Below are 14,976 nucleotides of genomic sequence, written 5' to 3'. Positions count from 1 at the left end.
CTTTTTTAATATACAGTGGATATCTTTCAACTTTTGTTTTTGTGAAACAAAAAGTTCAATATAATGATAATATAAAAAAAAAATACATGAAAAATATCGTTTGGGTGTCAAAACTCGGACCTGAACGTAAATTCAAAAATCTAAATGTGCCTAAAATTCCGCTATTTTTTTAAAAAGAAAATAACAAACAGAAACTTAAAAAATATGGTTGTTAACATTTCATGTTCGGTGTCATTTGTTCTCTTTTGGAAAACTGTCTCATTGGGATCACACTTTCTTTCGGTCACCCTTCTTTCTAATTTTTATTGACGGAAGATACTAATATGATACGCAAAACTGATACAAAAAAGACGGGAGATAACAAAGAATAATCAAAACTCACATGTCAAAACTCATAAGTCAAAGAGACATGATATACCATAGAAATAAATAATTAAGAAAAAGGCTTGGTGTCTTTAAACTATGATAACCCCATCACAATCGTTGTGTGTGTCCCAAGTCTGGAACCTGCACTTTGTGACAAATGTCGGACCTGCTGGATGAAAAATAAAGTCCTGAATGAACCTGTGTATATATAGTTAATTCAACATAGCTTATAAAACATTTGCATTTTCATTCAAGAAGAGTCAAAAGCAACTTAAATTGTGATAAAAATATTTAATGTTAACGATAATCTAATTAAAAGATTAAAGTGAAATGTTTATTTAGATTAATGATCCAATTATCACCTAATATCAATACAAGGTGTAAATTACAACTGGCACACGTTATGTAATTAAAAATTCCAATGGACGAACACGCGTCTTTAAATTACATATTTGGTTCATGGGGTAGCAATACTATTATTTTTATTTTATAAATAAAACAGTTTAAGATATATATATTAATGCAGTATAAGCAAGTTGAATTAGTTTGAATAATTTCACCGGGCAATCTTCTTTTTCTCTTTAGGTTTAGGATTCATCATCTACAAGGTATTTTGTATTCAAATATGTTCCTGTATAAATATAAAGTCATTCTTTCTCTTCAATGGACACTTGTCTAAAATTAAAACAAATAGAAAAGACAATGCTGTGCGAGTTTAAATACATCTACCCCTATGATCCTGTTATTCATGTCTTTTATTTCCCCGACAAGGTCCGAATTGTGTAGCTTAACCATTATATTTTCGATAAAATTCTTTATCATTTTAATGATAAATTATACCTTTCCTATAACAAAATTCATACTTCAAGGAGATTGATTGAAAAACAGTTAAAGATTTTGAATAAATTTGACCACAGTCTTTTCAAGCAAATTTATGTTATTTAATTTTCCGTTCAGGTCCGAGTTTTCAACGATATTTTTCATATCTTTTTTTTTAATTTTATCATTATACTGAATTTTTAGTTTTACAAAATCTAAAGTTGAAAGATAACCATTCAATATTAAAAAAGTTATTGAAGTTAGAATTAGTCCGAACATAGATTTTCAGGTCCCTTCAGGTCTTTTCATTTCTCCCTTCAGGTCCAACTTTTGGCATCAAAATTTTGTTTTTAATTTAAAAAAATTAAATTTTAATGAAATGTAGATATTGACAATTAATAAAATTCCAACTTGAAGAAATTCCATTCAATAATAAAAAAGTTGTTGCAATTTGAATAATTTTAGTCGTATACTTTCAGGTCTTTTCAGGTCTTTTCAGGTCTTTTCAGGTCCACTTTCAGGTCTTTAGTGTAACCCACATACCCCTAACATCTTCTATCACAAGAAAAACGAGATGGTTATTGAGACATTTCATAATATATATATTTAAATTAAAAAATTACAGATGAAAACTAAACAAGATGAAAAACAATAAATATGTATAAAAAAAGGAAAGCATTCTATCGACATAATATATTAATTTCAAACGATATAAGCTTATATATATACACAAGTCTAAATATAAAACTACGTTCAAACCTACGATTGTGTTGGATAAAACCGCAATTTTTATACGTGTGCATGTAAAACAAATTTCGTTGTATATATACTGCACGTGGTGACTATTTATATTTGATATAGGATGTCCTAAAAAAATTATACCAAGGGTTGGTTACCATATGGGGTTAGTAAGGAGTTATTTCCCTTTCAAACAAAAAAAAAGATGCCACAACCCTTTATAAAAAAACACGGTGTTGAGGAAAAATCTCAAGAGATTCAACAGACGAAGAAATTGATGATGAAAGGTTGAAATAAGTTCATAAAACATAAAGCTAACAATTTGTTATTGTTGGCATATAACGGAGTTACTTCCATTACAAAAAAAAAATAATCTGAAAAGATTCAACAGACGAAAAACATTGATCCATGAAATGAACGATTGAAATAGATTAATAAAATAAATTTAAAGCTTATATATAAGTTGTTATTGTTGGAAGTTGTTTTATGTATAGACAAATGGAAATCAAGGGTCTGAATACTAAGGATTGAAGAATGGCCGCTAGTCATAATACCACATGTGTGCTAGTGACCTAATACTATATTTATAGCTTTGCTCAATATGAAATTTAATGACCCCATATATATCGTACTAGGTCACTTGTAAACACACAATGTTACTAATAATATATAACCACAAGATACAAAATACATATCATACATAATATATCATTACAAAATATTAATATTATTCAACACTTCAGGCGTCTGAATGAAAAACTTAAAAAAAAAATAGTTATGGATTTTAGCGCAGATTTGTATTGTGGTTTAGTTGTGAAATTGAAATTTCAAATATATATACATATATATATGTCTCTGATTCAATATACACTCAAAGTTATTGATCTGTTCCACAAAAAAAGTAATCACAGGGTTCAGGAATTTAGAGAAAACGAACAAAGGAAACACATGGCAAAATCACTTGATAATAACAAAATATACATTGAAAAAGAAAGACGTAAAAAATATACTTATTTACATCCCGTGTTTTTATTTCATTCTGAATGCATTGCATTTCAGTTTAATTTTTTTCTCTCCTGTCAAATCTGTCAGAAAAATCCAGTTATATTTTACTTTCAAAATGTATTATTTGGAAGTGGTTTTTGTACCTAATATACGTCGAAATGAGTTTTCCTCGGATAGTTATTTCAATGATCGTTTTTTATAGGTGAGGCAATAATTGGTCGTCTTACATTTGTATATGAATATGTTAAGCCAGAGGCGTAGACGTGGGTTTTAAATGTTCTTAAATCTTAACCAAGTATATTGTCCTGAATAACAAATTAAAAGAATACATAAAGTAGGTTTGGTTTTAAAAATTGTTTTAACGTTTCACTCTAACTAATTTCTCTTTCAAAATTACAAAACTTTCAAATATATTCATTATTTGCTGTTTCATATGCTTTTCTGCTCGCGAACAAGAATACTTTTGAATATCTAAGGCTCTTTCTCTCACGAAAATGATGATATCTTCATCACATGTACCTTCCAAATGTTCAGTAAAACACACACTAAGCTCATCAATTGCAGGTATAATTCCGTATTTGCTGTAACAAAAAGAAGCAACAAAATCACCGAATAGCTAAAAAAACATCATAAAAAAAGAAAAAGAAAAAAACACATCTGGACCATGTACATGTATATCAATACTTAATAAATGTTTTGAAAATAAATCAGTTCGTTTAATACTTCAACTTATAGTTCCTAAATGTAACGTCATGTTGTCTCAATTGGAGAGTTGTCTCATTATCAATCATATCACATCTTCTACTTTCTATCATGAATGCTGTTATATGGTTAGATGCAGGGATGGCGTCAATTACTTTAAACTGTAATTGATTGAATTATAATTACTTTGCCAATTTAATGTAATTGATTACATTACAATTACACCTACATTGAAATGTAATCGTGATTTGACTTTGTGTTACTTATGATTACATTTATATTGTCATATTTTCTTATTAAACCTTGAATACTCACGGTAATTTTATGATAACATAATATCAAAATCAAACGTACCTGCATCGAAAATATTCCAAATATGTTTGACCAGTTTTTGATTCTGTAATGCCTATGAACATATATTCAATGCAGCTAAAAAACCATTGGCGATTGTTTACTTTTGTGACGATTCGTAAGAGGTCTGACATTTCTGAAATTAAAAAAATTGTTCATAAAGAACATGCAATTTGTTACTTTTAGATCCATTGGATCTAAACTTATAGATATTGAATAAAGAAAATGTATTATATTTCAGCCTATATGCAAAACATTGTCTTGTTGCATCATTGCACATTTAAAAAAGCAGATACAAAACTGTCATTCAAAAATCATAAATCGAGACAAACTGACAGCAATTACATGAAAAAAAAAATGTTTGTTACTACTAATTATTTGTTTTTACATTGAATTGAAAACAAATTCTGACGGATTGGTCTCTAACTAAAGGAAACAACGCATGGTAATGATTATTCGCCGTTTCTAAATATATCCAAAACATATATAATAAGTGTAGCCTTTATGTAATGAAGTCTTACTAGTAATAAAAACTTACAATTAAGAATTCAGAACCTTAATCAGTTTAGGGATTCTTTCTTAGTTTAAACAAAAGCTTTTGAACAGGTTTTGTATCTTGCATCTTGCATTCTTGAAAGAGGTGTTTCAAGAACAGTCTGACTGCTCGCTCTAATTCCGTTTTCTAATGAAATAGTAATGAAAAGCAAAAGGGAAAAAATATCTAAGAAGAGGGAGAATTTCGTACAAATTCAAGATTATCACAATTATAAATCATATAGTTTTCCAACTTCTATGCAAGGACCAAGCTCATAAACTCTGCAATAAAAAAACGCAGGACTTCGGTAATGTCCGGAAAGCCGACAACTTTGCTTCAGAAGTTGATAGTTTTTATCAAATACTAACCATCGGTGTAGTAGCAGAAACCGTCACTTATTTGTTGGAAATCAGTTCTGTCATATGCTTGCATTAAGCGTTTCGCTTGATAACAATCCTGATAAGTCATGTCCACTAAGCAACGTACTACTGCAGGTCTATTTCTAGAACAATGAATTACAGTCTTTTTATGTTGTGATGATACACTATTGTTTTAGATAAGGAAGAATGCAAGCTACCATTGAAACGTTTAATCCCGCTGTAATGGTTTGCACCTGTCCAAAGTCAAGAATCTGATGTTCAGTAGATGTCGTTTGGTTATGTGGTTCATAAGTGTTTCTCGTTCTTCGTTTCTCGTTTATTACATGCATTGGTTTTCCAGTTCAAATGGTTTACACTATTATATTTTGGGGCACTTTACAGCCTTCAGTTCGGTCTGAGTCAATGCTCCGTTTTAAAGACCTTTCTTTGACCCATAATGGTTAACTTTAATTTAAAAATTGTAACTTGGACGGAGACTTGTCTCATTGGCAATCATACCACATCTTCCATCATCTATTATCTACAAAATAATCAGTTATTTCAAACTTACTAATAAAAGATCTTTTCAATCGTATTTGAGTCGTTGTTTGTTGCTGTGTTTTGGTTTATGATATACAAACTATAAAACTAAAACGACATGTCTAGTGCACTGTTATGAATTTATAATCATATTTTTAAAAGACATCGGTCCTATCTTACGCAGGAAATAGTATGTTTGAAAACTTTGTATCACTTTTGGGATAAATTACATCATATTGTTTTTGCAACAACACAGAAAAGACTTCAGAATTAGCAGTAAATCCATAAATGAATCAACCAATTCTTATAATGTTAAATTTATTTGTTGTGTGTTTTGTTTCGTGTTGAGGGGTCAATGGATTGAACGAGTTCAATGTTTGCTGGTACGAAGATATGGTTTGTTTACATTGCATATAAATGGATAGAAGAATACCTGCATATCAGTTCCATTCCAGCGTCAAGTATTCCCAAGTTATCACCTGGCACTAATTCTTGCACTAACGTGTTGAACAGAGTTCCCTTTTTGATCGCCAAACTCACACAGTTTTCAAATTGTGGACATTGCCCTAGTTTATAAAATCCATAAACCCCACTTAAGGATATCATTATGATAAACACTACAACAGAAGAAAAAATGAGAATGAATAGACGTCTTTATTTGTTCGTGTTTTACAGTAGAATTTTATTTTTACATTTATACAAGTATTATCAATGTCAATCCGAGTTTATGAAAATTATTATATAATGGCAAAACATTCTTGTGAATGGTCGATATACGAGCAGCTGGGTTAAGCAGTGAGTATCATAAACAAAATAGTGATGATAGTATCATATCTATCTATAAAAAGTAAAATCACAAAAAAACTGAACTCTGTGGAAAATAAATCAAAAGTCCCTTATCACATAACAAATGTCAAAACACATACAACAGGATTGGACAACAGCTGTCGTATTCCTGACTTGATACAGGCATTTTCAAATGTAGAAAGGGGTGGATGTTATACTCCTATAACTTGTCCAAATATGTCTGTACTGTAGGTCCCCCTTTTTTTTATATATTTATCTTATAATTACAAATTAACGTTTGTATAAGGTTTGCATAATTTTTAAAACATCTTGTTTTTGGGCAACGCCAAAGAGAAAACAAGTATCAAATATAAACACATTAAGGCAATGAACTACCCCAATATTGGTGGGGTTCGCTTTGCTTAGTTTTAAGGTTTCTATGTTGTGTCTTGTGTACTATTATGTGCGTGTCTTTTTCTTATTTAGCCATAGTGTTGTCAGTTTATTTTCGATCTTTGAGTATGCACGACATCTGTTATCTTTCGCCTCTCTTTTACCTCAAGTAATGATTTGTTGGTTTCTGTTGTTTATATCAATATTTTAAACATACCCATAGATATCGAAATATAGACTTAAGTATTAATTCTCATAAAATTGTCTCAATCTTCACAACGCCAAAGAATCATTGAAACCATATAGAAATTAGATATACTTGTGTTAATACAAAACAAACAATATCTTATTCAAACGCAATATAAAAAAAATCATATTATACCTAACCGGTCAATATTTGAAACCCAATTCTATTTCAAACATTAAACGACTATACTCACACTCAACACAAACGCATTTCAACATCATGTCCTGTTATTGTCTTAAACTTTGTAAACCTGCAAACATATACAACGAGTTACCTTTAAACAAAATTCAATCATGTTAATAACTTGCCACCGAAGTTTCCCTGAGCTATTTGTTTAAAGCTAATATGTTTAAAGGTTCCTTTTGACCATATAGCTACATGTACTACCATTTAACAAATGTTCGTGTTTTCTTTAACAAATTCCTGACTATCAAATGTTTAGGAACATGTAGATCAAGAAAAAACGCATTGAACGCACGTGATTTATTAAATGGGTTTCCATTTGTAAAAAGCTCGCCATTTATAGCTCATGAAACAAAACGGAGTTTTTAAAATCTTTTTTGTTTAAAGGATTGGGTAAAATCTCTGAAATGGTTACCTCGGGATTTTGTGAAATCACTGTAGTTATTGCTAGTACCTTTCCATTTTTTTAACACTACATTTAAAATGCAATGATGTTCTAGAGTGACATGTCTGAACTATCACCGTTTTCATCAAACATTATCACTTAACTATTTTCGGTGATAATTTAAAAAGGTATGCATTTTTGTCTTTGAGAATAAAAGTTCTGACGACATCATCTGTACCTTTAATGCCCTATCTTATGTTGCAATCACATTTATTTCATTCACACTTATTGTGTTATAACATCAGTTTAATAAGCTTGATCTACTTAATCTTTCAAAACACATGTGGTCACTCTGGTCTTTTGTGGAGTTTCTGTTGCTCAGTGTTTAGTTTTCTATGGTATGTTTTGTAATACGCTGTTTGTCTTTATCTGCCAAAGCATTCACATTTGTCAGTATAATTTCGACTTTAAATGTTTAATTTTCCAAAAGTTCGTGCAACCATATATTAATTAGAATAACTTGGGTTAATACAAAACAATCAACAGCCAATTCAAACAACATATATGTTTTTGTAATGGGCTATGATTTGACTTATGAGTTTGAAAGACTTTTTGGTTACTTTCGCCTATCGTTTCAAAAACTTTGTCCAGCTAAATTGAAAGTCGCTTAGAAGATATAAACCGTTACACAGCCTACCATTATGAATTAAAATATTTGCTGGTTTTGGCTTAACGGGTATGCAATATAGGTAAGTGTTATATTTTTATAGAAAGAAAAAAAAAGTAAGAGATCGTTAGATTTAATATTAAAGCGCAATGCTTGGCGGGCATTTCAAATATTTCAATTATACTGATGAAAGTGGAGAAATATCGTTATAAAGGAGTTATAGTGGTGACATTTGTTTCTCTACAGATTTTTATCCTTCATTTGTAGAGATTTGCATGTTAGTATTTTGATTTGAAACATTAATTTATCGATATAATATATTATTTTTGCCTAATTATATCAATCTGATTATACTATTTCTTGTTTTCGCTTACTATAAGCGATTTATGATTATTGAACAGTGATATGCTTCTGTTGCCTAATCTTTGTGGACAACAATGTACTATCAAGTCATTCACATGACGATGTGATATAAACTCATTGAAATATATAGAAAATATATTTATAAATAGATATGGCTTTGAAAGGGGACAGGTGATATAAATATAAATTTTCGATTGCAGGTTATTCGTTTTCAATAGAATGTATATACGAGGTTAACATTTTTGTCAGAGGCAATGTTATCTTGTCCAAGTAATGGTTATATTCAACACGGTCATCGACTTCATGAAATTTAATTATGATTGAAAGTTTATGTCAAAAGTTTGGGTGGTGCGTTAAATAACTTTAATCAGTGCCATTCAATGACCACATATTGTGCTGTATTTAATATTTTGAAATAAATAAAGTAGAATCGTTGACTATAATTATATACATTTTCTTTTAATATAATGTCTGTAGATGGATTTTTGAGAAATCAAGCAATATATATCTTTTTATTAATCTGTCTTTCTGAAACACATACTCATGTGTAGTAATGATACGAATATTCAATAGTACTAGTATTTACAGTAAAAGAAACAACAAGTCGACCAAAGCTGGTCCTTAAGACATAAAATACATTACTTCAGCAAGAGTTGCACAACATTGAAATACGAAACAAAGCAGCGAATAAAAATAAAAAAAATAAAATAAAAAAAAAACCACACACACACACACAAGACAAATGGGACAGGCGAAAATAATGCGACAGGGGTTTAAAATGTTTTGTAAAATCTCTGCTTATATTAACTAAAGTCAATTGTATTTTACCGCTGTTTAAAAGTTGAAAGACACTTTCAAATAAAATTATTGAATTGACCAGGTTAAACAACACGACACGTCCGATTCTAGACTTAAAATCGTCATATGTAGAAACGTTTCATTCATTTGAAGTGATTTATTATTATATTTAATTGATTTCATTATGTTTTATAAGAACTTTTGTGAGCTAGAACTTAAAGTTTTTAACATTGCTCAATATTTTTTAGTCTTACCTGGCAAGCACACACATTGAACGCCGACAGGTCGATATAGTGAATAAGATCGAATGGTGCCTAAACTATATACAGCATAGACGCTGTCTCGTCATTTTTATAATTAGTATTTGGAAATTGAAAACTCTAAAAATAATGTGAAACTTTCCAGTATACCTTCTAACTTTAATAGAAAAGGACTCAGTTGGACCTTGTCGAATTTGGATTCTATAATTATTACGATTTTCCTAAAATAATCTTTGATAACTAACTATATATTTAACAATAACGCATTAAAGATTATAACGTCATGATGGCCTTTAATATGATAGTCTGAATCGTAGCAAATGAACTATTATTTAATAACTAATATATTTGTACAAATAGTATATCATTAAAATTATTATGCAATATCTAAAGTCATGTATGATTAAATATACTAGGATGCTGTCGTATATACAGTGTCATCCAGATTAATAACGACAGGGTTCACTAAGTGAAATACACATTTTGATATGCATATCTTTGTACATGTATGCACATTATTATATTGTTTAATACGTAAATAATCTTTATAACAAAATCACAAATTTATTAAAAATTTTCAAAAGTGTTGTCATTGGAAGACATCTCCAAAAAAAATGACAAAAATAATAGTGAAAATATAACACGCAATTTACTAAAAATGCTTTAAATGACAAGTTATACATTGTTAAGCTTGCTATATATTCCACTATTCAAAAGACGGTCGTCTCAATTTTAGGAACAGCTTTGATATGGTTCTTAATGCAACATTCAATCACTTCTTGAAGTTGGCAAATTCACGTGATCTAGTAAAATATGTGTCACATTGTTCTTACTTTGTTTCAAAAGGTTTTGAATATTTATAGATTATCGTTGATCATCTCAACGATATTAAATTTTGTCGCTGGAGTCGTAACAACGAAAGTGAGAAAACAACCGAGTTGAGATGACCAATGATAATTTGTTTATTTCTATTTTACCTACGGCGATGTTGTTAATTTCATAGACAACGGACAGGTGCGCCCTTGATGTCTTACGACAATTTTTCATATCAGTCTACTGTGCTGAATAAATAAAATTAGCAGTCAGTAAGATCAAAAGAAAATTCCAAAATAGCGATAACAGTATTTATATCTAATGATCGAATTATGACAAATGATACAATCAAAACCAACATGGTACTTTCTCAGTCTAAACACAAGTCAAATTTGGACATTGAACAAACGATAATAACCCGACTTAACCATTGCATTTCAACTTTTGATTTAATTCATATGGTTAATAAAAATGCATGATTTTTAATTTGTTTCAAAGCTGAGACTTATACAATTTCTTATACAATGGATTTTCAAATACAAGAGAGATATTATTATCACTTCGATGAACAAACATTTCATGTCATAAATCATGGTCGTCCTATATAATATATTTGACAAAGTTTTATTCAACAAAACCCTAAAATAAATACATATGTATATCACGTACGCAAGTTTTCCATACATATTTGTAATAACTTATAATATAAATTTAGTTCTAAATAAATTAAAATCAAAATTTCTATTATCTGTGGGTTGAATATTACCCGCGCTTGATTATTTTCTTATTGAATTGATATCGTCATGAAAGACCAGTAATATAATAACTTCATTTACATATAAATAATCTTATGATTGTGTATAAAGATCTAGGTTATTTTTAAGTTGAAGTAATGTTGTTTACCTGCTTTATAATGATATTGCATAAAGTTTACATGAATAACCTGCAAATTTGCCTTGACAATTTTTTTTTATCTATATAAGAAAAACAAAAAAAGTTTTTTTATGATAATATCATCAGTTGATTTTTGTTTTAACTATTATTGTAAGTTCAATAAGAAAGCTTTATAGGGGCAACATATACCAGAGGGACAATCAAACTCATAGATAGAAAATAAACTGACAACATCATGACTATAAAAGAAAAAAAAACAAACAGACAAATAATAGTACACAAGACAAAGCATTATAAACTTAAAACTAAGGCCGTACTTTAACCTATAATGGTTTACTTTTTAAATTGTTATTTGGACGGAGAGTTGTCTCATTGGCACTAACACCACATCTTCCTATATCTATAAACACGAATCCCACCAAAAATTGGGGGTGATCTCACGTGTTACGGAAGGGTAAGCAGATCCTGTTCCAGATGTGACACCCATCGTGTACGTGGAGCAGGGTTGAGATATAGAAACAACTTTAATCCGACAACTTGTTTATGTACCTGGCAAACGTCTGGGATCCTGTAAACTCTCGTCACATATCAGATGCTGTAAGCTTTAAAGATTTTATTTAAGAAAGGCTCCGACGAACATATCAAGCTTTATGTTTAAGTATTAAAACTGAAAAAAAGTCGAAGAAAACATGAAAAGTTGCTACATATAAATGAAAGTTAATTTCATGTAAAAGGTGAGACTTAAATAGAAATATTGTCTTGTCCTGGTACAAAAAAGTAACACCACAAATATACCGGGCTCCGATCAAAATTAAAAACGAAAAGTTTCTAATCAAACATTGTCAAATATCAAAATCATGATCCGTTAAGATTTTCAGTGACTTTTTTCAATAAAAATTTCAAAAACATTTCACAATGTATTCATTGAAGGACCGTTGTTATTATATTCTTAAAAGGTAATCATTTGATCAGTAGCATAGGATTTAAAGCTTTATAAACGATAGAGATGTATATCATAATTCTTTATTACAAAACATATCTATTCATTCAAAAATCAGATTTTTAACAGGTCTCACTTTTCTTTATAAATTAAAGTAATTCATTTTCATTCATGCGCAGCAATGTATAAATGCTATCGATAGCGTACATGTAAATGACATAAAACGAATTGTAATCTTATGTAAATTAAATAATGACAAACAATAACAATAACAATATAACAATATGCTTTATTTCAAAACACTGCGTCACATTGACATGTGAAACAAGAGGTAAATTACAAGGGCCTTTTTAACATTTTTGAATTAGAGCGTCACCGATGAGTCTTTTGTAGACGAAACGCGCGTGTGGCGTATATACACAATTTAGTCCTGGTATCTATGATGAGTTTATTTACAACCACTGGGTCGATGCCACTGCTGGTGGAGATTTATTTCCCCGAAGGTATCACCAGCCCAGTAGTCAACACTTGTGCTGACATGAATTATCATTGAATGGATATATATATAAATTTACTGTTTACAAAATTTTGAGTTTTTGAAATACTAAGGCTTTTCTACCTCAGGTATAAATTACCTTAGCTGTATTTGGCAATACCTTTAGGAATTTTGGTCCTGAATGCTTTTCAACTTTGTACTTCATTTTAGCCTTTTTGACATTTTTGGATTCGATCGTCACTGATGAGTCTTTTGTAGACGAAACGCGCGTCTGTCGTATATACAAAATTTAGTCCTGGTATATATGATGAGTTTATTTACACAATCTTGTCGACAAAACATCTTGTGTTATTTGTGTCATTATGTTTAATTGACGTCTCATCTGAACTTTATATGTATTTATTTACATTAACGATACGGTTCTCTAATTCATTTAAAAAAAGGTCGTAAAAAAATATTTAATAATCTTTTAACAGACAAATCTATTGTTTGTTTAAGGATATATATTCTTTTATTTTCCTTCGTTGCTTTTATATCATATTTACACATCAATAATCAAGTTTTATAAAGTCACTTTTCATGGTTGTCAGTCTAAAATATTGAGGAAATATATTTATTTAGATTGATATACTTAAGCAATACAATTCGTTGATCATAGTTTTCCTAAATCAACATATAATAAGCCATGTAATAAGACATACCTAGAGACACCAACCAGAATTAAATAATTAATATATGTGTACACTTAGTAATCATATTATTGATAGACATTATGCATGTTCTGATAATAATATTATTATGAAAAGCACTAGGAAGATATCGCGTTAAAATCGATCGTCACCAAAACTTATATCGAAAGAAAGAATAAAAATGGAAATATTTGTCTCTGTTTGCACTTAATGTCGATTTTTACAGTGCTCTAAATTTTTGTATTCTTGTCTTTATTTTGGCTTATTTGCTTTGTCTATATGCCTTTTTGTGTTTTTTTTTGTTACATATGACATGGCTCTGTACTTATACATCCCGTAATTGTGTATTTCTATTCTTGTCTTTCAATTTTGCTAATGTGCGTTGTTTATATGCCTTTTAGTGCTGCTTTGTTACCTATTTGTTTGTTTATTATTGTGATTAAGATAATAACACAATGTTGATTGCTGTACCCCGATTTTTTTTAATATTTTTACCTAATAGTCTGTTTGGAATTCTAATTGAATTTAATGCGACTATCAATCAACTGAGATATTTAGCTAGCTATAACATCAGGTTCAATCTTATATTTTTTTTTGACATCCCCCCCCAAAAAAAAACAAACCCTAAAACCCGCAGCAGAAACATATTGTTGACTAAAAAAATGGCATTCTCTAGTTCTCATTCTATTTTCATTTAAGGCCGTTTAATTTGGTTTCATAGCATTATCAAAAGATTTTGTTTTCTTTTAAACACCAGGACATCATCCCTGCGGACGTTGGTTTTTGTGCCTCGTGTTGGAAAAACGTGTACATTTAATTTTGCATGGCAAAGCACTTTTTATATTTTCGGATTCAGCCAACTGATAGGCTTCAATTCGTCCACCGTCAAACATATTCTCGATTTTAAGTAGAAATGACTTCACATCATTCAGTACGAGTCAAATTTGTAGAACTCACTGTGTCGTTAAATAGATTTTGCCGAATAAACGTGTCATTTTACGCTTTTTCAGAATCTAATGCATTCTAGGTATGTTGTGAAAAGTGTTATTCACGTCGTGATTGGTCATAAGCCTTCGAAAGATTGGAATTCAACCAATGAATTGACTGAATTTTGGTTTTGTGGTAAGAAAATTTACATTAGCCACAATCCTTGATTCTGAAATGGCCAATGACTTTATTCAAGCAAATATTCATCAGTATTTCACATACAATAAGAAGATTTGGTACGGTTGTCAATGTGCTAACTCTCCAATAAAGACAAAATGACCAACAATCCAACCGAGAAAACAAAAAGCCTAACTTATGTACAGGATAATGAACTAGATTCAAATAACAACAACAATCGAAAACCAAGGAATAACAGTTTTCATTTTCTATAAACATGGGAATCGTAGTAACAAATTTCTTGTTTTGGGCTATGATAATTCTTATCGTTTGATGAACCACACTAAATCTATCAGAAAATATACTGAAGATGATATAATCAGTTTGCTGAACTTTTTGATCAACAATGTATTTGTTGAGTTTAGAGGATTGTTATTTCAACACACAATATGTATGCTAATGGGTCCTAATTGTGCACCCCTTAATGGCTGATTTGTTTTATACATGTATAAAGCAGAACTAATTATGAATACTGATTGTCTA

General features: G+C 29.8%; 1 protein-coding gene across 1 annotated transcript; it reads right to left on the bottom strand.

Moving 5' to 3' along the window:
• Positions 1 to 2,874: 2,874 nt before the first annotated feature.
• On the bottom strand, positions 2,875 to 9,642 carry LOC134696686 (uncharacterized). The gene is made up of 6 exons (XM_063558606.1): positions 9,492 to 9,642; positions 7,035 to 7,091; positions 5,849 to 6,032; positions 4,885 to 5,018; positions 3,985 to 4,117; positions 2,875 to 3,509 (listed from the first exon to the last, which is right to left on the bottom strand). Exons 2-6 carry the CDS (start codon positions 7,060 to 7,062, stop codon positions 3,287 to 3,289), a joined length of 702 nt encoding a protein of 233 aa, XP_063414676.1. The 5' UTR covers positions 7,063 to 7,091; positions 9,492 to 9,642; the 3' UTR covers positions 2,875 to 3,286.
• Between the last annotated feature and the right edge of the window lie 5,334 nt (positions 9,643 to 14,976).

This window comes from Mytilus trossulus, chromosome 14, assembly GCF_036588685.1.
Source record: "Mytilus trossulus isolate FHL-02 chromosome 14, PNRI_Mtr1.1.1.hap1, whole genome shotgun sequence".
Classification (NCBI taxonomy): Eukaryota; Metazoa; Mollusca; class Bivalvia; order Mytilida; family Mytilidae; genus Mytilus; species Mytilus trossulus.
Note: the sequence above shows the minus strand (reverse complement) of the source record. Positions and strands in the feature narration are given on the sequence as shown.

What these genes read in the sequence shown, in the direction of transcription:
- LOC134696686 (XM_063558606.1), bottom strand. Translation starts at nt 7,062, where the DNA reads ATGATGTTGAAATGCGTTTGTGTTGAGT. An exon ending in GAAATGCGTTTGTGTTGAGT is followed by an intron (nt 6,033 to 7,034) that starts GTGAGTATAGTC and finishes CTTCTGTTGTAG; the next exon opens with TGTTTATCATAATGATATCC. An exon ending in TTTCTGCTACTACACCGATG is followed by an intron (nt 4,118 to 4,884) that starts GTTAGTATTTGA and finishes TTTTAATTTCAG; the next exon opens with AAATGTCAGACCTCTTACGA.